The sequence below is a fragment of the Trachurus japonicus genome, chromosome 9 (genome assembly GCF_045865225.1).
Source record: "Trachurus japonicus isolate A0001 chromosome 9, Traja_1.0".
Classification (NCBI taxonomy): Eukaryota; Metazoa; Chordata; class Actinopteri; order Carangiformes; family Carangidae; genus Trachurus; species Trachurus japonicus.
The window spans coordinates 21,858,534-21,885,392 of record NC_140915.1 but is presented as its reverse complement, the minus strand read 5'-3'; the positions used below and the strand labels follow the sequence as shown (position 1 = coordinate 21,885,392).

Genomic DNA, 26,859 nt, shown 5'->3' with positions numbered 1-26,859 from the left:
TCTGCAGTAGAAAGGTCTCTGATTTGATTAGTGTATTAAACAAATGCCGATGTATCCGACTGCACAACTCAACCATCATAAATGAATCACATCGCAATTTGAATATTGTTCTTCTGAAGCTACGAAAGAGTGTCAGGGCCACATGGAAAAACGAGAGGAGGGAGATTTTCATTATGCACTTCGAGAAAGTCGAAATGTCGAGAGTAAAGTCAAAATTTACTCTCTGGTCTATCAGATTAGTAGTGGAGTGCAACTGACAATTGCATGCCTCCTTGGAGTGTAACACCCCGTCCTGACATTCAGCGATGCGACAGCGACGCGAGCGAGCGAGGAAAAGTGATTAGAATGTGTACATTTCAATCAGCCTGTCCTGACGTGCCGCAAGCGACATCGCTCCGTCCAGCGTTGTCGCTCAACCCTGAAATTATCGCTCGCATTGTCTCTATCTGGACAACATTTCGCGGTGGTGTCCCGCCCCTAAACACTTCTTATTGGTTGATAAGTACACGCTGCTTTCTGTTGACAAGCAAGTTATCAGGGAGAGGAGAATATAAGAGGAAAAAACACTCAAAGATGTGAAAAACGGAAACCAGGAAATGCCAGGAATCTCAAAACAGCGCCACAAGTTTGTGTGCGTCCCTCGATAATTTGATTGGTTTGGATTCTGAACCAATAGAATACTCGCGACAAAATCGTCACGCTGCATATCAGGACACCTTTGCGCGAGTTTTCGTTGCCGCTTCGCTTGCTTGCTGTATGTCAGGACGAGGTGTAAGAGTAGGTTTCTGCATACTTAATTGATATATCACGTGTTTTCAAATAAAATATTTTTGATCTTGTTGTTGTCAACCTAACATATTTCAACTTTACTCTTGACATTTAGACTTTCTCGACATTATTCTGGAAGTGCATAATGAAAAAAAAAAAACTTCCCTTCTCTCATTTTTTTTTTTTTCACGAGTGGCCCTATTACTTTTCTGTTTGAAACTGCAGTACATCTGACAGGACACCGTCCGCCACAGAAAACACTTGTGGACATAGTTTACAGCTAGTCTTAAAGTCATTCACACCAACACTGTCAAAACAAGAGAGTTTGAATTACCCCACTCTCGTCTGTGATCAAACCAGCAATGGCATCGAGTGGAACGGGTATTCACAGAACGCGGTTGGGATGATGCTGCATTCAAGATGGAAATACGGGACAAACCCCATCCCGTATTGATTGAAAAATGGAATGCACTATTTAATCCTCAAATACGAGACGTTAAAGGGGTACTTCACCCAAAATTGATAATTCACAAATTTTCTACTCACCCTCATGCCGAGGAAGGGTTTGGATAACTTTTGGAGTCATCAAAAAGATTAATTGCATACGTTTATGTGTTTACTTTGACAGCCCTAAATTCTGTAATCAGAGTAACTGGTGTAACAGCACCTAATCTCCTTATTTTATTATATTTTAAGTCATTGTAATATATTGTGTCTTTTTCATGCATTTGAGTGCCTACTGTTTCATGGTTGAGTTACAGTAATAACTTGGTGTGTGGATTTATAATGTGTCTAACTTAATTGTTAATCATTCTGAGTACTCACTTACATAGAGAATCACTGTATCTCAGGATTATTTGATTAAATGTCAGTGTCTTTTCAAATGAAGGGAAATTGGATGAATTCCAACTTGGAAATAAATGACAGTGTGGTTTAGTATGGTCAGATTCAATCTTCCTTATGTTCTCGTCCTTTGTGTCTTTCTCTGTACGACCCCTTTGCTTACTCACATGTGAAGTAGGGCTGCAGCTATCGAATATTTTAGTAATCGAGTACTCTACTGAAAATTACATCGATTAATCGAGTAATCGGATAAAACGTATTTTTGCTTGGTTAAAGAGCAATTATGAATACACAAGAGAAAATAACATATTTCACTTAATAATGAATGACCAATTGGTTTCCTTTTGTAGAATCAACTGTTTTTATTTCTTAAATTCACAAGCAAGTATTTTCTGGTCTTGAAACATTACCAAAGAGGCGACTGCTGCTAGCATAAATAAGAATAAATAAAACACAAATAAAAATAAATTAAATTAAATTACTTTCAAGATATCAAAAATAAATTAAATTAAATTACTTTCAAGATATCAAAAGTGTTTTCTGCGGAGATGCTGCAACATGGAAGACGTGCTGTTGTGGTATGCAAGGGCCGTGTTACAACTACATATAGTGCCTATAGAGAGACATTTTCTGTCTTTTTTTCGCCTTTTTCTCCCTCAGTCAAACACCTATACGCGCCCCCCCCCCGCCCGTCCGCCCGCCCGTTAAGCCGGGTTTCTACCGAATCAACGGTCTGACCGCAACATATGGTTCACGTCATGATAACTTCAGTATTTTGGCCATTCAAGCTTCCACAGTCCATAGTCCTTTTCTTTGTTTGATATTTCAAGAGACTTGGTTAAGTAGCCTAACCATGGATAGCTCCTAGGCAGGATTGTTCTGCTGTGTTGTCGCCACCGTCGCCACCGTCAACCCACCACCCCCCCCCCCCGGTCGTCGCGGCCATCGCCTCGCCGCCGCCCCCCTCCTCCCCATCTCCGCCGTCATCCGCGGCGGACAGCCGCGGGGGGGCCCCGCACGGTTACGTTCATAGGTTACGTTACGGCGCACGTTGTGCCACATTGAAAGTAGTCCGTGCGGCCGCTTGAACTACAATTAAATTAACGATTCCTCGAGGCAGAAAAAAATCCTCGGACCATTTTTTGTAATCGAGGTACTCGAATTACTCGAGGAATCGTTTCAGCCCTAATGTGAAGGCCAACACTGTTGTCATAGTCTCAGTCTAAAAAACTTTTACTGAACTTTCTCTCCATTAACCACTCAGCTATGGAGGGCAAATGGTTGGCCAGGGACTGCCCAAATAAATTGAAGGGTAGAAAATTACTGTGAATAGCTTGCTAAATGGTGGGTAGTTTGACTGAATTCTATGACTCACTAAGATTGCCAGCATTGTGCGTCAACTACTTGTTTATTTTGAACATTAACACAAAGGTTGTGCATGGAGAGGAGGATTTCATGATGGAAGGGCAGTATGTGGACGGGGGACAGGCGTAGTGAGGTTGTTTTTTTTATGACGGTAAGACGCAATGATTAAGTGAAGTGATGTGTCAGAAAAGATGGGTGGCTCAGGAAAGGAGGGAGATAGGGAAGGAAGTTGAGGGATCAGTTGAGGTATGGAAAATGGGAGGCTAAAGTGGCATACAAAGACGGGTGGGGATTAATGAAGATTAAGGTGTCTTCAGATACATTTAAACTGATAAAAGTGGTGACTCTTAGGCTTATTTTACAAAACTTCAAAAACTAATGGACTTTCTATCAGCACCAATACAGACTGCTCTGAGCTTTTGCGTTTATCTCAAATTAATACTCACATGCATGGCTCAGACCTCAGAGGTCAGTGGGAAGGTGATTTAGAAAAGCAAGGTGGAAAGCTGGGATAGATAAAGAGACAAATGGATGATGTAGAGTGTTAAGGATGAACATGTGAAGAGTGAATGAAAAGAAAAGCTAAAGGAAAATGGTCATGGGAAGGAAGCAGAGCAGTCTTAAGCAAGAAAACGACAAATTGGTAAAATAATAAGACACTCACACCCACAAATAAATCTGTAAAGTACCCCATGTTTTCACCCTCTGTGAAGTGGCATTTAGATTGTCATCACAGACATTACACACACACATGTACATTCCAGTCTATAGCTCCAACATTTATTGTTCCCTTCCCATACAGTATATTGTTCACATACACTAGAAAGAGAGTCCAACAAATGAAATGTTATGATAATAACAGGACATAAAATAGACGGTATGTGTTAGAGGCTTGTACCTTGTCAGTTTGTTTAGTTTTTGGTCATATTTTGGTATAAAGTCATTTTCCCATTCATTGTCTTAATTATACTGCATGTTTGTCCCCAGTCTCTATATGTTGACCCGTGTTTATTTGTTTGTGTTGACTAGACTGCACCACCAACCAATATCAGTGATACAGCTTTTACATCACTACTGGCTGCTATTTGATGAAATGAAATATAGCAACCAAGATAGCTATACTGGCATTTGTTAATAAATGCCAATTATGCATTTTAAGAAAAAAAAAATCAGAATCTTCTTCTTATTCTCAGTAAAACTGAGATCATTGTAATATGCTCATCTGTTGAGATGATCATTGTGTCAGGTTAGGCGATCACACTCAAACTCTTACCTTTACTTTGCCTGAGAAATGTAGTAGACTACAGTATGTGAAGGACCCTGACCGGTCATAGCTTGGTGTGTTTTAAGACATCCTCATCCCACTGATTGAGAAAGCAGTGAGCAGGACCAGCCTCACTGTTCCACCTGACAGCACCAACAACAAAATTTCAAAAGAATGGGGTGCTGTATAACTCAGTGGGTTGAGCAGGCACCCCATATGCAGGGGCTACAGTCCTCCAGCAGCCGGCCCAGGTTCAAAACCCAGATCTGGTGGCCAATCTTTACTGCATATTGTTCCCCCTCTCTCTGCCTCCCCATTTCCTGTCTCTCTCAACTATCCTATCAAAGGCAAAAAGCCAAAAAAAAATATATACTTAAAAAAAAAAGTTCAAAAGTATGTATTGTAAGAATCTTAGTCATTCTGCAGTGGAGGTGGGCACTGTCAGAAAGAGGACACAAGTGTCTACACGGGTAATAGCCAAATGACAATAGATTCACTGGAATGAAAAAAAAACCCCATCATCTTGCACTCAGTGTTTACAGTCTGTTCTGCTGCAGATCCATGTCAGAGAACACATCACAGAAGTTGTCAAACCTTGCAGCAGAAGGCAAAACAACTATGACTCACTGCCCTTTTTTGTTGAGACGTCCCAGATGCTGCTTTTATTATTTTCCACAATGACACTCGCCTCACATGCACCCACTCACACGACACACACACTCACCAATGGTGATGAGCTACCATACAAGACAAGAGCAGAACCATCAGGAGCAACTGGGGTTCACTGAGTGTGTTGCTCGGGGACACCTTGTCATTTTGACAGGAGGGACTGAGGATCACACTGAGTTGAGACATCCTTTCAAACAGATGAATCAGAGATGTCTCTGCACCTTCACCAGGCTCATGTTGTGTATTCTCAACTCTCAATTCTAACTATCTACCAACAAGCTAAGTTGATATTTACTCTATACCTTTTGCTGCACAGTATGATTCATGTCTCTTCTCAGGTTGTGTGTCGTCATATTTGTTGTTTACGAATATGTATTTGCAACAAGTAAACACACACTAACATCAAAAGAAAGAGAGAGAGAGAGAGCGAGATAGGATTTTCTGCCCACCATCTTTTTGTACATTCAAAAGGGCACTTAAAGGGCTCAGCTCTAGTTCTGTCCTTGAACTTTATCACCAGACAGAGGTGGCATTATGTTCTTATCTCAACAAACAGGGTGTGTATGTGTGTATATGTATGTGTGTGTGTGTGTGTGTGTGTGTGTAGGTGATGTACAATGACATTAAGGTTTTTATCTGTGCACATGGAGGTGGAAGCGCAATGATTATAGAGCATTACCGCTAAAGGACCGAAGGGTCTGCCGTTTGTGTGTCAGTGTGTGTGTATGTGAGGAGCACCAAAGGTTAGCACTATTGACTGCCACGAGTACATCCTCTAATGGGGATGCCAGTAAGTACTTTAGAGATGATACGGATTTGTGTGTGTGTGTGTGTGCGTGTGTGTGTCATCCCACATTTTTTCAGTTAGCCAATGTGCTTATATGTTGTCTTTTTCTTTCCCCTCTCACTCACATACACGCACGCACACACACATTACCACACCTACAAACTCCTTATGCACTCTATGCCCTACAAGCATCCTTTAGCTCGCTACTCTTACTATCATGTTACCATCTCTATTGGTTTATCTTGCCTTTATCAATTTATCTCCCTTACCCTCATGGGCACACACATACACACACTTTCATTCCTGCTAGTCTCAGTACAGGCCATTATATGAAATAATGACATGCACCTACAGCAACTATGTGGTGTTAAGAGGGAAACAATTGAGTAGGTAGTCTATGATGAAAAAATGAAATGCCTTTCCTATGTCTTTCCGTTCCTCCCCAACCTTCCGCTGCTTCAATTATGGAGCAAGTTTTGGACTGTTGCATCCTTGGGTAATTCCTGTACTCAGGTCCTGAGGGGATTCATGCTATTGAAGATGTATTAGATGAGAAATCAGAATTGTCTTGGGTGAAAGAGAGGGAGATCGGAAAGAGTGAGATAAAGAAAGGAGAGGTAGAGAGAGATGAAGCACGATGAGATCAGAAATGAGAGAGGGCAGTTTATGTGAGAGACAAATGCAGGCAGAGGGTGTGTGCAGTGAAGAAGGACAAATGGGGAGATGATCGGGGACAGGAGACCCAGGGAAAAGACTCAGACGCGGATAAAAGCATGAGATGTTTCAATAAAAGAGTCTCTGTTTGTACAACCTTGCAAATACCTGACAATAAAACAAAGTGCTTTCTTTTCCAAAAGCCTCTCACTGCATATGGCTGGATGGACACAAACAACATAGCTTTTAGGGAGAATTTGACATCTACACTCCTGTGGAATGAATCCTGTGTTTGTTTTCAGTTCTTGCAGAGAGCACAAATATTGTCCTTACAACACCCCAGCAGTTACAGACACCTGAACTGAACTGAACTGAAGGAATACCAGGGACTCAGTTAATCCTGACTATCTATTTCTCTATTTATTCATCTATAAAGAGTGTTACTGTTTTGTCAGTTAACCTTAATTACCAATTGTACTCCAGAAAATCTAAATGACACACTGGCGTGGTCAATCAATGTAGCATAGGCCCAGATTCTAGCCTCCATATTTTCTCAAATACTTACAGTAGGCTATTCTGTGATAAAAAATTTAAAAATTTAAAAAAAACTGTTACTAATCGGGTACCAGACTTTGTTTGGCAGCTTCAAGGACAAGAGATATTAAAATGTCCTCCCTTGTAATGAATTGACACTTGCAAACATAGTATTCTGTCCTTTTTTGTGACTGATCACACTGTAAAAAAAATGATCACAAATGAGTGAAGGGATTTCAACTGTGATATGTGCATCCTTCCAAAGTCAGCCACTAACTAGCTTTGTGGATGAGTAGCATTGGGATTTTACCTTAATGTTCTCCACACTTTAATTGATCCAGTTCATACTATTACTGGTTCTTTATCATTACTTAGTCTGGCCCTAACCTTGGCACAGAGAGTGGACGATCAGAGCAAAAATGTATCAGTGTATGGAAAAGTATGCATCAATTTAAAATATTGGCATTGACACACTTAAGTTATCAATCCAGCCTGGATTGTGGCCTGCAACCATTTTCGGGTTACAGCTTTTTTGCTGGCTGCTGATAATATTTTTTATAAGATATTTGTCCCGCACCAGTAAATGGGGTACAATATTGCCCACATAGATTGTAGAAAAAGAGCAGTAAATTTCATAACCAAAAATATTTTGTATTTACCCATATAATATCTTGCCAATATGGCTGAATAGCTGGGTAGCTCCAAAATATATGAAAATGGTCTGCTAGCTGTTCTCCACAGTTCCTACAACATAGACCTCGGACCATCTCCCCTGTCTGCACACATTTTACCTTTGGAACTAGTGGCACAGACCATGTATTCAGTACTTCAGTACAGACAGCCAGATAGCAAAATACTGCTGATTATGGAGCCACGAGTCAACCGCCATCAAAAAAAAGCCACTCATAGCCACAAATAATGCTCAGACATCACCATACTTCATCAACAGTAAAAATAGGGTCCCAGCCCATAATACGAGGCATCAAATACCTGCTAGCTAGCTCTACGAAGACACAACTCACCCACTCTCCTCCAGCTGCTATATAATTCTCTGTAGTAGTTTTCAAAAATGTGCTGTATGTCCTCTAATTTGTGGCACACTTTTAGGGTAGTTTTCAAATATGGAACTCTCTGCCTGTTGCTTCCTTAGCCTCCATGCCAGGAGTTTCAGGGCCTTAGGGCCATTCTCATAATCTCTGCTTAACAAACTTGGCTTTTTTCTCTAATTTCTTCTTGTAGAGTCTATTTAATTCTTTTTTGATGGTTTTGATTTTATTTAAGATGTGGGGATCCTTCCTTTCAACATGTTCCCTCTCTAACACTTTGAGATTTTCTTGTAAATCAGACAGCTTTTTATCTCTTTCCTTTTTCTTATGTGATGTGTAGGCAATAAGCTTTCCTCTGATCTCTGATTTAGCAGCGTCCCACAAAACACATGGCGATACTTGCCCATTATTGTTGTTATCCATGTAGTCTTTAAATTCCTTTTGTACATAGTTCTTACATGTATTATCCTTTAAGATACTTGTATTAAGTCCCCAAAATGTGTTTTTCTTTTTATTGTAGGTGGAGGGTTAGATAAACAGGGAATGGTCAGAGACATCTCGAATCCCTATACTGCATTCTTTGAGTCTGTGTCTGTCTGAGTTATATGTAAAAAAAGAAAAAAAAAAAAGAAAAAAAAAGTCAATTCTTGAGTGTACTCTGTGACTTGCTGAATAAAATTTGTACTGTCTTGTGCTTGCCCGCTTCCCTTAAATGGGAGAATGCTTATCTGACTCTCCTGCATAATAAACCGACTATAGATATACCTCACTCAACCCCACATCAAATAACCTGAACTTCACTTCTTTCAGCCACAAACACTTGAGAGCAGTGAATTGAATTCTTGAACAAAGAGCAAAGAACCATTACACCGTCTGTACAGGAACTGTCATCACCACATAAAAGACAGTACTACTACCATTCCCCCTCAGCCACTGCGTTCCTCCAAGGAATGTCGTCTGGCATTGTCGACTGTGGCAATCACAGTCCAGATTGTTCTCATTCCTCAATGGTGGAGCGAGCCTCTAAACGCTATCAGAACAGTAGTGACCCTCTCTGTTTTGAAGAATCTCTTGAAGACTCATGTCTTCATAGAGCACCTCCTCTCTCAACACCACTAACACCCTAACATGCTTAACTCAGTGCACTTCTTTACCTGATGCACTTTGTTTTATTGAGCAGATTTAGTATTCAGTACTTACTTCAAGGTCCCTGACTGTACTGTGTCTTTAGTTTTGCCCCTCACTTGTAAGTCACTTTGGATGAAAGGATCTGCCAAATGAGTAAATAATGAAATGACTTCTGATCGGTTTTCTTGAGAGCCAACCACTTGTGGTTGTGTGAATGACTATCCTATACTGTAATGTGGTTATGCCAGTAAAACCTTTGAATTAGGAGGATAGAGAAACTTTGTACAGTAGTTATGTGATGTCTGTACCAACAGACGGTTTTATTTTCTTTCTAACTATGAAGGCAATCTTTTCCCAGCAGTGTTCATGTTTCATTTCATATTTACCCATTGGTTCAATTCAAGCATCATACAGTACTATATAATCCCTTTGTATAAGCTTTCTGACTGCAGATGCAGCTCAATACTGTGTCGTGCTGAAAACTGACAGCTCTCTGCCATGCTGTGTCAAGAAAACATACACACATAAACAGAGTCATATTCCTAACCCAAGGAGAACTGCTGCTGTGTGTGTGCAAGTGTGTATGTTTGCTTAAATTTGTGTATTTATTGTGTGCACAAGTAAGGGATTGTAGAGATGAGCGTAGTTCTATGTGTATGTAAGTTGATTTATTTATCACTGTGTTATTATTATGTTAAAACCCACCCTTTTATTACATTCTTTATTGATTTGTGTGACTGTCATCTGTGATATCTGAAAGAGCTCAGGCTGCATTTTGAACCAACTTGCAGAGCTGTTTCATTTCACCACTCTATTTCAGCAATTTCACAATTGCCGGTTGGTCCAAGAGAAGGGCGACTAGTGAATAGCAAATAGCATGACAAAAGCTGGTCCCATATTTGGTGTAATTCTTGGACAGATGGGCTGTTCACTGCAGCCCTGTGGTTGATTTTTTTCTTTTATGTCTTCTGTTCCTCGTTCACCTCCCTGTTGCTCTCATTTTCTTTTTTCGCCGTTTCTCATCACTTACTGTTGTGTTCTCCTCAGACTATTTGGTTGTGCAGTGATAACACAGGATTTCTTTCTTTTTTCAAATGTACTTGAGGGTGCATTTGTCTCTCTGTTTCTCTCAGTTGCACAAACAAATAATACAGAGTAACACATCCTTACCCACTGTCATCTTCTCTTTGGTCTCTCTAATAGGGTCAAGCGCAGGGTCAAATAGTCTCCTCACCACAGGACCCAGCAGGAAATAGATGAATACTATGATTTATAAATGAGAGGGGCAGAAGAGGTAATCTGCCTTTAGGGTCAGCTGATCTTTTATCTCATCTTTGCGACCGGATCGTCCGGGGGGGGGGTTGATCGGACCACATGATTTTCGCTTTTTCCGTGCACTGCTGTCATGCATGCGCGCTTCTGTGTGTGTGTGTGTGTGTGTGTGTGTGTGTGTGTGTGTGTGTGTGTGTGTGTGTGTGTAAACGGCAATAACGGAGAAAGAGCACTATGTGGAGATCGATTAATAGAACGATATTGCGTTGGTCGAGCCAATAGCCGAAAAATCTATTTGTGGCGGGAAATACTGTGATTGCCATAATTTTCCAGAGAGAGGTAATTGCACAATTTTTAGCATAACATTTGGGAAGGCTTAGCCTACAGTATAGCCTCTATTATGCGCCGCCCATGTATTCATCACAATATATATTACCATGCCCACTAGAATGTGAATTTGTGTGTATCATATGATTAAATTAGCACATCTCCGAAGCTCTCCTAAATGAGGGAGGTAGGATGATTGGCCTAGTTTAAGAACACAACAGCGACTCAAAGATTTTTGGGCCACTAAGGACTAGTCTTCAACTCCAAGACAAAAATCTTTGTCTCCATTTTAGGTTTTAATCAAACTGCATCTGGCAGACTGCACCAAGTTAGAAATAGTTTGGGGAGGATACAATGTGTCAGTGGCACAGACAGGACCATATGGGATTTAAATGGCATCGTTAAAAGTTTCCCTTTTGGGGTTCTTTCCATTTATGTTGATAACTCAGATGTTCCTGGTATCCTTAGAGTGACTCCAATATGATGCAATCCTCCACATTATCACATATTTCCTGTCCTTTCCTGGAGCTTTATTTCAGAGAAAAACTGCAGATGCTACCAAGTTGTTACTTCCTTTGGAAAGCTGTAAGGCTATTTGATATCTAATTTACATAAACATAACGCTGCTTTGGTTTATAAGTTTGATCAAAGTAAGAGAGGGCCATGGCATCTATGTAAAAAAAAACACATCCAAACTATTTTAATAATGAAACAATATCTAGGAATCAATTAATCTTGAATTGAATTAACTAAGTATGTAAGCATGTGATTAATAGCTCAATTTCACAGATGAGAGTAGAATGATTTTATAACATCATAATGTAAAGTCTAGCTACTTTAATCTCTAAAGCTAAGGCAAGGAAATAACATTTTATTAATTAAAATGGTTTAAATTGACCTACATTATGCCAAGCCGCAGTCAGTCTCCTCAGTTACCTGTAAAACATGAGTTCACAGGGTGGTCAGCTCCTCTGGTTCACAACTTTAACATATGTTCCAACCCCTGGAGGCCACATCAGATGTGTAATTGAGGACCAGAACATCTGCTACTCTTCAACATATGCAGCTGGTTATTCCACAAACACCAACCCTTCATCCTGTGACACAGTATATGACCTGTCTCACTTGTCCCACTGGTGAGTGCTTAATTCCATATTGGGGAGCTCTTAAGTCAACACCTTTTAATTATTCAGCCTATGTAAGTAATTGACTCACAGTGACCTCATATGCTCCTAGGGCCTAACCAAAGTGTTCCCTTACCACTCAACTCCAACCCCTCACGTTTGTATGCATTTTTGGTACTGTTAAAGTACTGCTCTGTTCCTCTGTTAGTGTTGTGTAAATGTAACTGGGGGCCTGATGAATATAGCTCTATAAATGCAGTCTTGCTGTTGATTAAAGGACTCATAGTTCTTGTGGTTATTGGTTTTGTGGTTGAAACATTATCTGCCAGCAGGGGACAGCTGGGCTTTGCAACCTTGTTGTTCTGTGTGTGTATCTCTGCCCCACTGCTTGTTGTAAATTAACTGCTCCTGCCCTGTCTGACTTCACACTTAAAATAAATAAATGTTACAGTTAATGTGTCTGGTAAACTCTGTGTGAATTTCTAACTTTATTCTCAAGACACAAAGTGTACCGTTTAGCTTCCTTTGTTTATATACAGTATGTGTGTGTGTTTTTGTGCTTGCTTGACATTTGTGAAGATAAACCTATGACAGGTGCAATCTACAATTGACCTCTGGTCTATTTTTCATGAAGTGCAGTCAAGGAGAGGGGTAGTGGGAGTGACAGATAGAAGGCTGGACTGCAAACAGATGAGAAGAGGTAGTGGAATCATTTTATATTGGGTCAAAGATTAGTCAACCTGGAGAAGCCAAGCTGGCTTACAGGAACACTTCTGCAGCGTGGCCAACAGACACACACACACACACACACACACACACACACATGAACACATGCGCATTATCTCCCTCTATCACAGACACACAAGCATGGACTCACCAGTGTATACAAGCTTTCTTTCCCCCTGTCTGTCGATCCATCCATCTCCATCTGTCTCTCTCTCACACACAAACATGCACACAGCCAACCTTTTAGTCCTCTCGTCTGACCTTGCCATAGGCAATTTCAGTTGGCATGGGTTCTGACATTTTATGGCACGGGTTAATCTTTTAATTCGCCTGTGTTCTGCTCTCTTCTGGCCTGTTTTTCTCTGCACTGACATGACCCCCCGTCAGGCCACTGAGCTAATGTTGGACATTTTTCGTTGTTGCTGGAGTTGTCGTAAACATGTTTTACAGAAGCTAATAAAAGCCTGTAATCCAAAGATGATTGTCTGTTTGTTTGGCTCATATTCTACTTAAAATAAATTATATATACAGTATATATTGATATTGCATTAAGATGAGAAAACAGTATTACTTTGAATTACTGTCCCATTCTTGGTTGTGTAAAATATACTGTATGTGGTTTACAGAGTCTCATCAAACATTTTACAGTTTTTCTCAGTTGCTAAAACACTAAACCCTGTTGTCTGAACCAAATTCTCAGTTGCCTGAACCAACTGATTGAATCAGTCACTCTTTTGGCAAAACCATCAGCACTTTTCACCTGTTTAGACACATCTTACCAACACATTTTCATTGTGATGCACCTGTGTTGCAAAATGCTGAGCACAGGTGGCAAAAGTCAAACACAAGTAAAGCACAAGTTTCACCGGTTGAACACAACAACTCAAAATTGATAACACTTGTGTCCAATGATGTGAGGGCACATATACTGTAAGCCAGTTCAGGATGAAGTCCTGTGGCCTGACCCAGTACAGAGAAATGATGCTGTGGCTGAGTTGTGCACTTCTCATTTCTATATTTTTGTACTTTATTTTTACGTAGGCTTACTGTATACAAGTGCTAAATGCACAAGATTTCTGTTTGTCTTTGTACTGTACAAGTGCTACGTGTAAATGCACAAGATTTCTGTTTTTTGTACTCCTTTTTTTTTTACTATGTACAAGTGCTAAATGCACAGGTTTTTTGTTTTGCAAGAGGAGAAGATGAGAGGCGACAGGGTGAAGAAAGAAAGGATGAGGGAGGGAGGGAGGGATGAACTGGGCAGAAAAAAGAAGGAAGGAAAAGGGGATGAAATGGATGTGGAGAGGTAAGGAGGAGGGTGAAAGAAAGGGAAGGAGAAAAGTGCTACAGTGTAAATGCACAGGTTTTTTGTTTTGCAACATGCATTTAGCCTACAGTGAACGATAAACATTTATTTCTACAGCTTCATGTGCTGAGCATTGTGTTTTCTATTTTTCTATGTAGTGTTTAGTGGCTGCTCAGTAGTGTTTTTAATTTTGATTGACTCGGGGCACGATTTGGCAACAAAGTTCAGTTTTGGGCACAGATTGAACTGTTTTGAGGTGAAAGTTTGGTTTTGCAAGAAGAGTCTGAGGTTTTGTGAATGTAGCTTGAAAATTGGGGTTTGTGTTCACAGTTTAGAGAAAATGAGAGAAGCTTTCGAGAAATGTGTCTTAGCAATCGAGAAAAACTGTATTACTGTAAACTCAGTGGATTTTTGTGAACTCGGGATGCAGAATATGTATTAAACAATCTTCTCAGGAACAGCTGTATTCAGCATTAGATTGAAGTAGGTGGCAAATTTGTCACATGCAGTATAGTGATAAAATATTTTTAAATGCAGTCGTTGCTGTGTTTAATTTATTAGAGACCTACAAAGCAAAAACATTGTTTTATCAACAGAAACTGTTATAAACGTATTTTGTAGCACTTTATCTTGTAAACTAGCTTATGCCATGCATACAAAACCCTCCTCTTCCTTGTTATCACAGCCATCATCATCATTATTATTATTCAACAGCAAAATTATGTGTGCAACTGCCTCAGTTCTTCAAAAGCAGTTTTATAAGTCACTGGGCTCTAATTTGGTAGACCAGGCGCAGCACAGGCCAATGGGGTGTGTCCAGGCGCATTTTGGAAATTTTGTGCATGGTGCAGCCTGGCGAAAGTACTCCTCTGTACTCTGAAGTGGCACTTAATAATCATTAAAATGCATTTTGCTGTAAAACTTTATTAGATGTATAGTATGTGTAATGAGTAAATCGCAAATAATATGAAAATGAAAGGTTGTGAAGAGAATCTTGATTGATGTCAGGTTCCTACCTTGATGGATTGATGGATTTTTAATTTGGGTTATGGACATGCCTACAAAGTGTGTGAAATGATGTGAGTGTGAAACAATTCCCTATCCCCTTGTACTACTTGAAAAAAAAGCTGTTAGCAAATCAATTAAAGAAAATACACAAACAAACACACAAGTAGACATGCACACCAACTGTATACCCTAGACCTATCAAGACAGCTGATTCTATTTGTTCCAGCCATTGATCTGTTCATATCTAAATGTCAGGCTAGATATCATCATATTTGCTGGGGAGCAGATTGGTGTGTGTGTGTGTGTGTGTGTGTGTGTGTGTGTGTGTGTGTGTGTGTGTGTGTGTGTGTGTGTGTGTGTGTGTGTGTGTGTGCCGGCGCGCACACAATTGTATATTCATGCTTGATTCTGTCTGTGTTATACACTCTCTGTGGATCGGGCAGTGCTTGCGTCTGATCAATAAACTGAAAGGCACACACACACATACCCGCAAAGTTTGTGTGCACGGGCAGATATCAACACACACACACCCGCACACAGTTCAAAGATGATAGATGTCTTGCATGTTGGCCCTGTTACCCTTTGCCATCAAAACACATACTATCAAAGACCTTCGGTGTCCTAGCATTATATTATATGTCAAGACAGAAAGAGAAAAAAGAGGAGACAAGGAGAGCAATCGAGAGAGTACGGGGTGGGGCAGGGGGGCAAGAGAAAGAGAGAGGGAGAGAATGAAAGAGAGAAACTTAAAGCTATTGAGAAATGTCTGCTGAAAGGACAAAAAAGAGTGAGCGGCTGCTCTTTTTTCTCCTTGTTTTCATCAGAAAGTGAGTGATTGATCAATAATGTCGATGGTGTGTGTGGTGGGTTGGTGAGCAGGCCAAGACCTTGTCAAGATGAGGTTTGGTGGCTTTTGTTGAGTGTGACAGCTCTCTATTGTGTGTGTGGTGTGTCTGGTGTGTGTGCGTGTGTGCATGTGTATGTGTGCGTCTGTGTGTGTGCAAATGGGGTTGATAGAGGGGAGAGAGAAATTAGTGTGAGAGACTGTCAAATGGGGTTTTCAAAGAGACTGTTCTTGAGCATTTGAAAAAAAGAAAACACACACACAATCTGCATTTTTCAATATCTTTCTTTCTCTTTCCCCCTACCACCACATCCTTTATAGACTGTGTAGGTCATGGGTGTGTGACCACGGCTGGATCGGACTAATTAAACAGACAGTAATGGTAGTGATTTAGAGTCATTAGTTTTGGGAGGACTCACACAGGCCTTTGACACCCCTCTGACTCATCTCATGGTATGGTCCAGTGCATCCAAGACTTAGTTTTGCTGTTATCTGTTTCTTGTGGAAATATCCCTTTTCTTACTTAAATGGCATACATAAAAGTCACAGCTTTTTCAATTCTTTGGGGTTTCAAATGAGATGTTTTTTCTATAAACATATATTTTATTTACAACTCAACCATATAGTATGAAAAATATTCTGCCAATGCTTCATCTAATTGCTATCCAGTACAGTACTGTATATCTCAGCAGAGAGAATTTACTGATGTTACATGGTGATATTATCAGAAAATTCGATTCTATCACTATGACATGCTTCAAAACACACTAGAATAAATAATAATAATAATAATAATAAAAACTCTTAATAATTATGTCCAATATACCACTCTTATTTTTGTGGCATCTTAATGGTCAAAATCTCCACAAGACCACATTGATTTTCTTTTCCTAAGAACTAATATCTTTGCGGGCACAGTTTATGTGTTTTAGTAATGGATTTATTAATCATATGCCATTTGTCCAATGCCATCACTGCACACTTTCGTCAAAAATGTTGACATTACTCTACACACTGTATTTATCCTTGAGTGGCCCCACTATCGCTTAAATTTCCTTCCACTGTGTTGTGTTTTTAGACTCCAGGCCGTGTTATTCTGTTGTTTATAATTACTTTACAGTAAAACCCAATGAACGTGATTATCTTATGACACAGATATCTTAAAAGTAGTGTTATTCCTGTTATTGTGTGATAGACAGTGGTCTAGAGCCAGGATGCTTTCCCCATGGCTGCTGTAAAAATTAACAATGCTCCACGTGGTCTTGTGTTTCCATTGTGGAAATAACTCATACTAGCTACATAATGTTTGTTTTTTTTCAAAGAGCCTAGCTAACACAGATACTCACTCCCTCAGCCATTGCTGCCATATCCCAGATGTGTAGGTACATGTGTCTTGTGTGAGTTTAGGTCTCGACATGACATGAAGCTATCATCTAATCTATTGTCATCATTATTTATGCGAGTGCATGTGGTGCAATGTACACATTTGCATTTGTTTATTAATGCAACATGGCAGTGAAGGGACGGACAAAAGGCTTGAGATTAACAATCTTAGCAGTTTGTGTGCTAACAGAATGCATGCCAGTGGAGGGCCTGTTTATGCATATTTAAGTGTGTGTCTGTGTGTATCCTTGTGGTTGCCTGTTTGCACACCATCAGTCTGAGCTTAGTGCTCCTCTGCCAAGTATGTAAATCCGTAGAGCAAAGCAGTCGTAACGCACCACCCTCTGCTTGACATTCGTTCTTTTTAACACACACATGCACGCACACATGCGTACATACACTTGACAATAAAGACACACGCAATCAAACATGCATAGGGCACACTGTGGGAGTAGCATGAGTGAGGCAAGTGACATTAAGCCTAAATGGCAGCGGTGACATGCAGCAGTTATGTGTATCAGGGAGAAAATGCTTCAGTTAGCATGCACTAAATGCTCAATTCATAAACAGGGAGGGGGAGAATGAATGGAAGAGATGGGTTGAATGAGAATGAAGTCAGGGGACGAGCGAGTATAGCTACATTTCTCTCCATATTTTTCAATAGCAGTGGTAATGTTTTAATGTGCTAGGACCTAGGTAACACACATGCAAATTACACACAGGGCAAAGAGTCTGTGATTCGGTAAGAGAGAGCGAGGGAATGGAAGAGGAAGGTGCAAAGAGATTACACTCATTGATGAAAGTGAATTCTTAAGTGAGAACAAGTTAAACTGAGTTGTATGAAGAAAAGGTTTAAGAGCACGCTACAGTAGCAGGAAGTTAGGCAACCATAAAATGAAGACTGGGTGGTCAGCCCCACTGTCTCTGCTAATAAATCGTAAATTATTGTAGTTTAATCATTTCTAATTCCCATTCTGCTTTTTAAATTCTATTTATTTTATTTTATTTTTTGATGCCTTGTTTGAATTACATTAGCCTAGATGATCTATTTATGGGCATTTCGTACATTAAAAATAAATAAATAAAATAAAATAAAATAAATAATTAAACTGTGGTCACTGTAGTCATGTCAAAAGTAAGCCTATGATAAGTAAATACACCCTCTTGATGCATTGACTTTTTCCAGTAGTACAGTGGCTAAGTCAAGTGAAGAGGACGGATTAAGCTGTCAGGTGTTACACATCTCACTGATTATAGGCATGCGCGACCAGGTGTGGGTAAATTAATTCTACTGCGCGTTAGGAAGAGGAGGCAGCTAACAGGTAAAGAAGCAGATTACACCAATTTGTGTCTGCGCAGAGCTCTGCAGCATGTTTGAGCTCCTCTTGGGAGCAGCTCAAGTTTTCTTTCAGTAAGCTGTGCACTGAGAGCAATACATCCATGACTGAGAGAGAGAGAGGGCCAGAGGGGGGTGATGCTGGTAACCGTGACTAGCTAGCTAGCAGTTAGCATGGTAGCTTTTAACTTACATTGCAATGTAAAATGTCTATGGATATATTATCATTACTCCAGCTCATCGTTATCTCTGGGCAACACATTGAATCGAAGGCAACTGGACTTTGATTCAATTTGTTGCCCAGATATTGCAATGTAAATGCACTCTAGGTCTTTGATGCTACACATAACATCTATGATGCTAACGTTACATCTGCAACAACCACTGCAGCTAGGCTACTACTCATCAAGACAGCGTCCCCGCCTCTTTTTGTGCTTTCCAACCACAATATAACTTAGACTGAGTTGTAACACAGAGGCTGGAAAATACAGGATTCGGTATACTGTCATGGATATGTGCCGTCTTTTTTGCCCTCAGTGTTGTGCATTTTGATCCGTTTATTGTTAGCTTGGGGTAGTTGTTCAGTAATGAAGGTGAAAATGACCAGATGGAGAGCAGCAAACAGGCGGGAGAAAATGATGGGACAGGACAGACCATGAAAATAAAAGCGCCTGTAAAGTTCACCATGCGCCACTGATAACAGCTAAGCTAAAGACACTCACACACCGGTAACCGGAAAAGGGATCTTATGTTTAGCGGGCAGTCTTGTTAGGAAATAAAAAATCCTGTCCATTAAAATGCTAGATGGTTTTTTATTTTGAAACGATTACAGGAAGTGTTGAATTTGTGAATGGCGAAAAATGCAGTAGCTATCTTTGCAGCTACAGACAGGGAGCTCAAAACGAGGCATTAAATAAAGCACAAACTTTTTGAAAAGTGTTGTGAGAATACAAGCACTCAGGTGGAATTAAGGGTGTCATATGATAACAGTTATCGTCCTCCCCCACCTCAAGACTCAGTCATAGATATTTTCCCCAATGCGCAGACACAGAAACACGAATTAATTATAGTAATAAAAATGAAGGCCTGGTAGCATAGTAATTTATTGTGAATGTCAGTAGATGCATAACCATATCACAGCAAATAAAAATACTTTTCTCTGGGAAAATAGTGTAGCCGTAGCTGCACTGCAGTGGTAGAAATAGACATGTGCAAGTGTGGTGCTTGGATTTTTAGATGTTTGCCTGTGTGTAACTTTTGTATGTGTGTGTACTTTCACAGCTTGTGCTTGCATGTTTAAGTGTGAGGCTTGGTTATGCTTAGTTTGGAGGGTGGGCTGTAGGCTATTTGCTTGATTTGATCACAAATAGTGCATGAAATTAAATTACACAACTAATTTTCAATTTAGAGCACTTTATTCAATAGTAACGCCCACTCTCTCTTCAAGCTTCCCCTACGAGGTACTTAGGCAATATCTGCTTTTGCATTAATATTTTTTACCCTCTCACGCATAGAGACACAAACAGCCACATAATACCTACTGTGTGCTATACATTGCATGGTATACCACAGGAAAAAAAAAATCAATGCCATTATTTTTGGTCTCCTTGTGCACATTTGAACAACTAAAATGTGAGGTGTGTATTTGTATTTGTGTGTATGTGTGTGTTAAATCTACCCTACTTTTGTCAAGTCAGGCCTTGGTATGAGCAGCAGACCTTGACTCTGCATGTCAGCCAACAGCAGCCATTTGCCAGAATCAATGATTTTCTCTTTGTTGAACTCCTTCAGGAGTGACAGGTGGACGGAGGTCATTACAGGATCGAAATGGCGTTTGGCTGTATCATGGCCACTCGATAAAGCACATACGAGACTCGGGTGCACAGTGTATGATGTTGCTGATAATTCGTAGTTCTCTCTGTCTGCTTTCAGACTTCGAGAAAAGGCTTACTTATATTGACACTGAGTGATTGGATTTGTCCTGGTCCACAGAGTTGGTGTTTGGTGTGTGTGATCTTCTGACATCAGAGAGTGAGGACTGAGCAAAAATGAATCTTTTGTGGAGCTGGTCGGAGAGGTCAGAAGGATCTCCGTGGGAAGGCGCTCAGGTGACTCCTGCCTACCTGCTGTGTTGGCATTGAGTTGTTAACAAGGCTTTTGTAGTTTGTTAGTTGTGTGTAGATAAATACACACACACATGCACACAAACAAGGCAGTCGTGGGTGTTAGCTGCAGTATTTGCTGCTGCCGTGGTTGTTTGTGTGTGTGTGTGTGTGTGTGTGTGTGTGTGTGTGTGTGTGAGCGAGCAAGTGTGTGAGAGAGAGTGCGAGGCGGTGAGTGTATTGAACAGTTCCAACCCCTGAGGAGTCATGTCTAGTGTTAGGAGTCTGCCCTTTCGCTAATTAGCTTGAAACATCTGTCCAGACGGCTGCCAGAGGGAGGTCATAATGGGAGAAGTGGAAACACTCACATCCACTCGCAGTCTCGCACATGCATACAAACAAAAACACACCAACATATTTATATCCATTATTTAACATACTCAATATTCACAAATTAAGCCACACACTCAAGCAGTTTAGCATTTTGCATGTTCAAAAAGTCAAAGATTTGCCCACGATCCCATGTGAATATTTAGTAAACTCTTAATGAGCACCAGGGGAAGGGAAAGTGGAGAAGGACGGTAAGACAGAAGGACAAACAGTGAGAGAAATGGAGAACAAACGGCCAGCTTGCCAAACCTCTGTTCTCTCTCCTCTTTCCTTCCCTAAATGCTTCTTACTTGCTTTCCATTTTGGTATTCTGCGATAGACTGAGAAAGAAACAGCACGAGTTGTTTGAATACAAAGCAAAGTAGAACAAGGGAGAGGTGCTGACAGAAAAGAAAAATTAAGACAAATAATGTATTTTGCATTCTCTTTCCTGCCTCACCCCATGTCTGTGTTGCAACCATGTTTCCTGTAGACAGAGTATTTTATGGCAGCTGTCAGTGTTATAATGATGAAGTTTTATGGACACTCTGTGGCAGATTAAACCACTATTAGCCATGCTCCGTCACCCTCTCCAGCTGTTGCCTTTTGTTTACGGCTAAAAAGTGTTTTATGACACACAGTGCTATAGTCACCTAGACAATTATGGCTAATGATTTACGAGTGGCACCGTATTTTTACACCAGGAGTGGAGGGTGGGGAGGGTGTTGGGGTGGAGCGAGGATGGAAGGAGAGGATCGGGTGGAGTTACAGTCAGAAGTGAGCAATTAAAGGAGAGCAGAGATGACGGGATGAGAGGTGAAGCAGGGGCAATGACAAGAGAACAAAACGAGATGGGTCGGGTGGGATTGTGAGAAAACAGAAGAGGAACGAGGTGAGAGGCAGAAAGTGTTTCTGACAGAAGAAAGTCAAAAACAAGTTAACAAGACTGAAGACTGAACACTCCTGTTTCAAAAGTAAATAATACAGATGGAGTGGTGTGCCGTGAAAGGGTTTTGTAAAGAGAGATGTGGGTAAATGAATAAAGACGTTGTAGAAGTGATAGACAAAACAGAAAGAGAATGGATAAGAAATGACAGCGCATTCTGGTTTGAGAGTAACAAAGGCAACCAGAGAGTAAAACGAAACACCTCTTTTTCTTTTTTGCTGCACTATTTCTACTTTGTGTAGAATATTAATGATGCTGTGTAGTTTTGCATACATACGCGTCTATGTGTACACTTCTTTTTAAGCAATGAATATCTTTGTCATAAATGGTGCTCTACTAACTTAATGCGATGTAGCTTGCGTCCAGTTTTTTTCCCTGCCTATTTATGTGGGGAAAAAAGCAAAGCTAAAAGAAAATAAAACTTAGTCACTTTCCGAGGATTTGAGGGAGGGATCTTGCTGTAAGTAGTTCAAGAAGTAGCTGCTCTCCTCGCGTGTGCATCACTTTTACATTTATGCTGGGTGTCGAAAAACAAGGGCACACAAGGAGACGTAAAGGTTGAGAAGATGAACCTAACACGAATTAAGTGATGTCAACACCATGCTTGTGACAGAAAATAATTGAGAAGAGGTGTTAGACAGTGACAGAGTTCACTGATAACAGGAGGAAAGGGCCACTTGAACAAGTACATAGAGAAAGCTAAAAGAAAGTGACTGCTGCTATAAAATGGATGACATTATAACAAATGTGTGGTGGGTACAAATGTATTGTCGGTGTGTCGGGAGTTCCAAATGTTTTTGCCCTGCATGTGTGTGTCACCCAGGCAGCACTGTTTCAAAGTGTCCTTGCTGCAGTGTTTAACAATTGTGTAGTTACTGGTTAAGAGTTGACACATATAAATATTTAAGTTGCGCCGTTAACAATTCATGGGGAAAGGTTTTCTTTTCCCCCTGTGCTGAAACTCACTATTTTATGTGTGTACGAGACAGGCAGGGGCAAAGAGAGTTGACTTCTCCTCAATAGTTTGTCTAATATGTGTAAATTAGTGCGAAAAGTGCTCATGTTGAAATGTAAGGGTGTGATTGTGTGGGTGTTTGTGGGTATTTTGTCACATGCAAACATTTCTGCATGTGTTTGATAAGATTTTTGGCAGATACCTTCAGCACCTTTTGATACAAGTTTTCTCAACTCACTTATGCTGAGTTTCACACTGGGTTTCAGCCTTGCACATTTACATAATGTTCTTTTCCATAATATTCACACTCCCGACACCATAAATCACATTACCCAAGAAATGCATTTCAAATGTGACAATAAGGAAGTTCTTTCTCTTTAAAAAACATTTGGAAAAAAAAATGCTGCTTATTTCTTAACTCCTGGCCCATCTCTAGATCTGTCAGATATACAGAGTTTTTACTTGCCTATTTCTGCTAGGACATTTTCTTTTCTCAATTCCAAATGTGACTGTGTGTTTGTGTTGCAGGTGGTGGAGACCAACCTGGTGGCCTTCGACTGTCACTGGATCCTGATAAATGAGGTGAGTGCCACAGAAATGATTTATGGATAGTGTACTGGGTGTTCCTTCAGTTCACCTTATTGTTTCAATTATCCTGGGAATATTTATGGTTTTAGACCTAGAGCCCTCCTAATCTCAGATAGGAGGGCTCTCTCAGTGTCCTGGGTCTTTTGAAGGAGAGAGGTGCGCACATTGACTGCTTTTGTTTCACATCAGTTCATCCAATAGCACAACTTGATGAGCAAGGGCAATTTAGTTTATTTTAGCGAGCACCCAGCGGCTCACCACTTATTTATGATAGAGCCACTGTATACAAACAATAAAGTTTAAGAGATGACAAAGGAGACCTTGAAAGATTCCCCTTAAATGAGCATATAGTATATACCAAAATCAGTATCACAACTGAAATATTAGGAGCTTTTTAGGGTTTCAAGAGCAGACAAGCAGTGAGTGTGTCTCGGGAGTGTACACTTTTGTCCTGTGAGCTTTCTTCCCTCTGTGTTCACATTTGCTGATCAGTTTGACTATCGGTCCTGAGAGAAACACAATTAAATTTTAATGCTCTTGTCTGTACTTTCACATTAACTTTGAGTAGAATAACATCTTTGATCTTGCTTCATGAGAAGTGCCTTTTACAAAACCAGCAGGATCAGCTACATTTGTGCATGCGTGTGTGTGTGTGTGTGTGTGTGTGTTTTGGATGTATACGTACCCGGAGAGCTGATGTGTCTTGGTAGCTTCAGGCATTACAATGAAGAAGCAAAGCACAGCAGGGGGGTCCAAGCTGTCACACACTCCTCCACACAAAAGCAGGTACACAAACACATCCATTTTATTGGGGGAGGAACAAAAAACATTGACTGTAGGAACAATGGAAAACCTAATTTGGTACAAAACAAATAAATGAACTTTAATATCCCATCTCTCTCTTTCTCTTTCTCTCACTCCATTTTTAAGTCATAGCCTTTGTCTATAACAATGCTACCAAATGCCATGGGCCTCAGCTGGCCTATTGCTTGCTCAGTTATGCAAAGAAAGTATTTCTGTTTGACAAAATTGTTAGTATGCATGATATCCAGTAAGGCTACAGGGACAGCAACAATCATTTTTTCTGATGTTCGTTTTGAGAATGTCAGTCCTGTTATATGAAGGTATAGATTTTTTCTTATTTGATATGGATGAGAGGCTCCAGCAACGTTGTCATAATCCCCCAAAGTGCCTCAGACAACCTCTCACTGTTGTTTTTACATTTCTGCAAATACAAAGAATGAGGGAAAAGAATGAGCCTTGTCCCAGCACTTCAAAGAAGATGGTCACATTTTTACATTTTAGCAGAGGTAGAAATTTGGATAGACACCACTTTGTCCCTGACTTCATATGGGAATTGTCATACTACATAGATGTGTATCACCCTAATTGAAATAGATGTTATTTTCACAGCGTTGATAACTTTATACTTATACACTGACAGACCATCTTTGTACACTTTCGCTGGCAGATGGTAATGTCAAGCAGCCTACTGAGCAGTCTATCATTACCCGACAGCCTCGTAGGCTAAAGTCACATCTAGCTCTCGAATACACTGTCTTCGTATTTGTAGCATCCCATCAGGCATCTGGTATCGTCTAACACTCTCCAGGCTTCCTGGCAGCGACCTGATCTTTGCTTAGCTTCCTGAGAGGCTTAACATGTCAGTCTGTGGCCTGCATGCATGTTTAGCAGCATGTAGCCTGTTACACTTTGTACCTGCTGCCTTTGAGAAATCAATGGTGAAGTGTTCTCTGGCAGGCCCGCATGCTCCCTCAGTTATTAATGTTTTAGCAATAGCAGAATGTCACTGATGTACTGTTATGATAGTTATAGCCAAGATTTTACAAAAAATATAGTATATAAAGTGCTGCTGGTACAACTTAACCCATTGACAAATTAGAAATGTATGGCACATGTGGTATTATTAGTTTTATTGTAAAAGAATGTAGATTTCAGCCTTGCATTGACTTAGAGCCTCGGCTACAGAATATCACTCGTAGTTACTCACTGTTCCTGGCATTTGACCACTCAAGGAGCAAAAGTCTCTCAACTGACAGTAGAGCCTTGTCGTGTTAATATTAAAAGTCTTGTTAATATTGTTAAGTCAAATCAATTAGTATATGTCCTTACACTTACAGTCTCAGCGTTCTGACACATACAGTACACTAATTCAGCCCTTTTGCGCTTAAGGCTTGACAACTCATGTTTTTGGCATAATGTCCTCGGGCTCTGTCTCACGTTCTCTCGCTTCTCACAGAAATCTCATGCCACAGTTTGCAGTGTCATTTAAAAAATATCAAAGCTCAGTGGAGCAAAATGAGTCGGATGGGAGGAGATCAGGTTGGGTCACAGGAGAACAGACGGGATACTTTTTCTCGTCTCTCTCGTCTCGTGCCGTATGTACACATGCTATGGCACTCTCTGAAAGTTCAGATATTGTTCCTCCATCCATATTTCATGGCACAACATATAGTTGCGTTAACTGCTGTGTAAATCGCTGAATTGAGCAGTAGGTTGTATGTGTGATAGCTACATCAGCTGCACATGCAGACATGCAAATGAACTCTGCTGATAAGATAGCCGGCCTTTGATATACAGCCAAGCTGCTTTGACCCTAATGTTTACAAGCAGGATTGTAGATTATTCTGAGGGAACAGACTGGTCCAATCTAAATCCTATGGGTAATGATTAGGAGAGGGGGAAAGGAAGATAAAGGACAAAAAATAGCAAAGTGTAGAAAGGAGAGAGGAGAGAGGTGGTGGCAAAGACTGGGATTCCTTCTCTATTTTGCCATCTTCTTCTCTCTTGCTCTTAACTGTACTATAAATCATGAATGGCTCCAAATAATTTAAAGAAAAGCTTTGCACATAACTTTTAAATGATATGATGTCCTAATTCTGCTTATCAAGGCTGAAATTTAGTCACACATTGTGCCGATGTAGACACAATATTCCTACGATGGGCTGTGTGAAGCTATCTAGCAGACTGTTTAAAATGGATGAGCGGCTACAATATTTTGTCATACGTAATGTCTTCTAGTACTGGTTCTTTGGAGAATGAATATTCCTATGTGTGAAAGTGCTCTCCCTCCCTGTGGTTTATTATGGATGAGGGGGCACTGTATGGTTGTCATAACTCTGCTTTATCTACAGCCAGCAGTCAGACAGCCACACTGAAGAGGAGTTCACAGTTCATAATTGATCATCCTTCCTTTCCCTATCTCCTTCGTTCTGCTCAGGATGAGAGGGTGACGTTGTTGAGGGAAAAAAAAAAGGAGCACTCATGGCTACTCATTTTCTCTGTCTATCAGCCTTAAGTTTGGGGGATAACTTCACTATTGACCTTAGTCATTCTGATTTTCCTCATGATCTTTTACCTGATGTCTTGCTATCTTTCTTTATCTTCCTTTTTGCTATTCTCTCCTTTTTTCATCATTATTTTTCTCTCCATCCATTCCTTCATTTTAGTCCCTCAAGGGCACACGTGCATGGTAATGAGATGAGAAGAGATTA

At 40.4% G+C, this 26,859-nt stretch overlaps 1 protein-coding gene across 4 annotated transcripts in view; it reads left to right on the top strand.

Annotated features, from left to right (window-relative positions):
• Positions 1–26,859, top strand: part of grid2 (glutamate receptor, ionotropic, delta 2) — a 506,792-nt gene that overhangs the window by 318,880 nt on the left and 161,053 nt on the right. For all 4 annotated transcript variants that reach the window (XR_015036585.1, XR_015036586.1, XM_085786556.1 and 1 more), the window contains exon 5: positions 23,285–23,338. Coding sequence is in view for 2 of the 4 variants with exons in the window: in XM_085786556.1 (XP_085642682.1) it covers positions 23,285–23,338 (54 nt within the window). In the remaining 2 variants the exon portion in view is untranslated. The remainder of the gene's footprint in view (positions 1–23,284; positions 23,339–26,859) is intronic.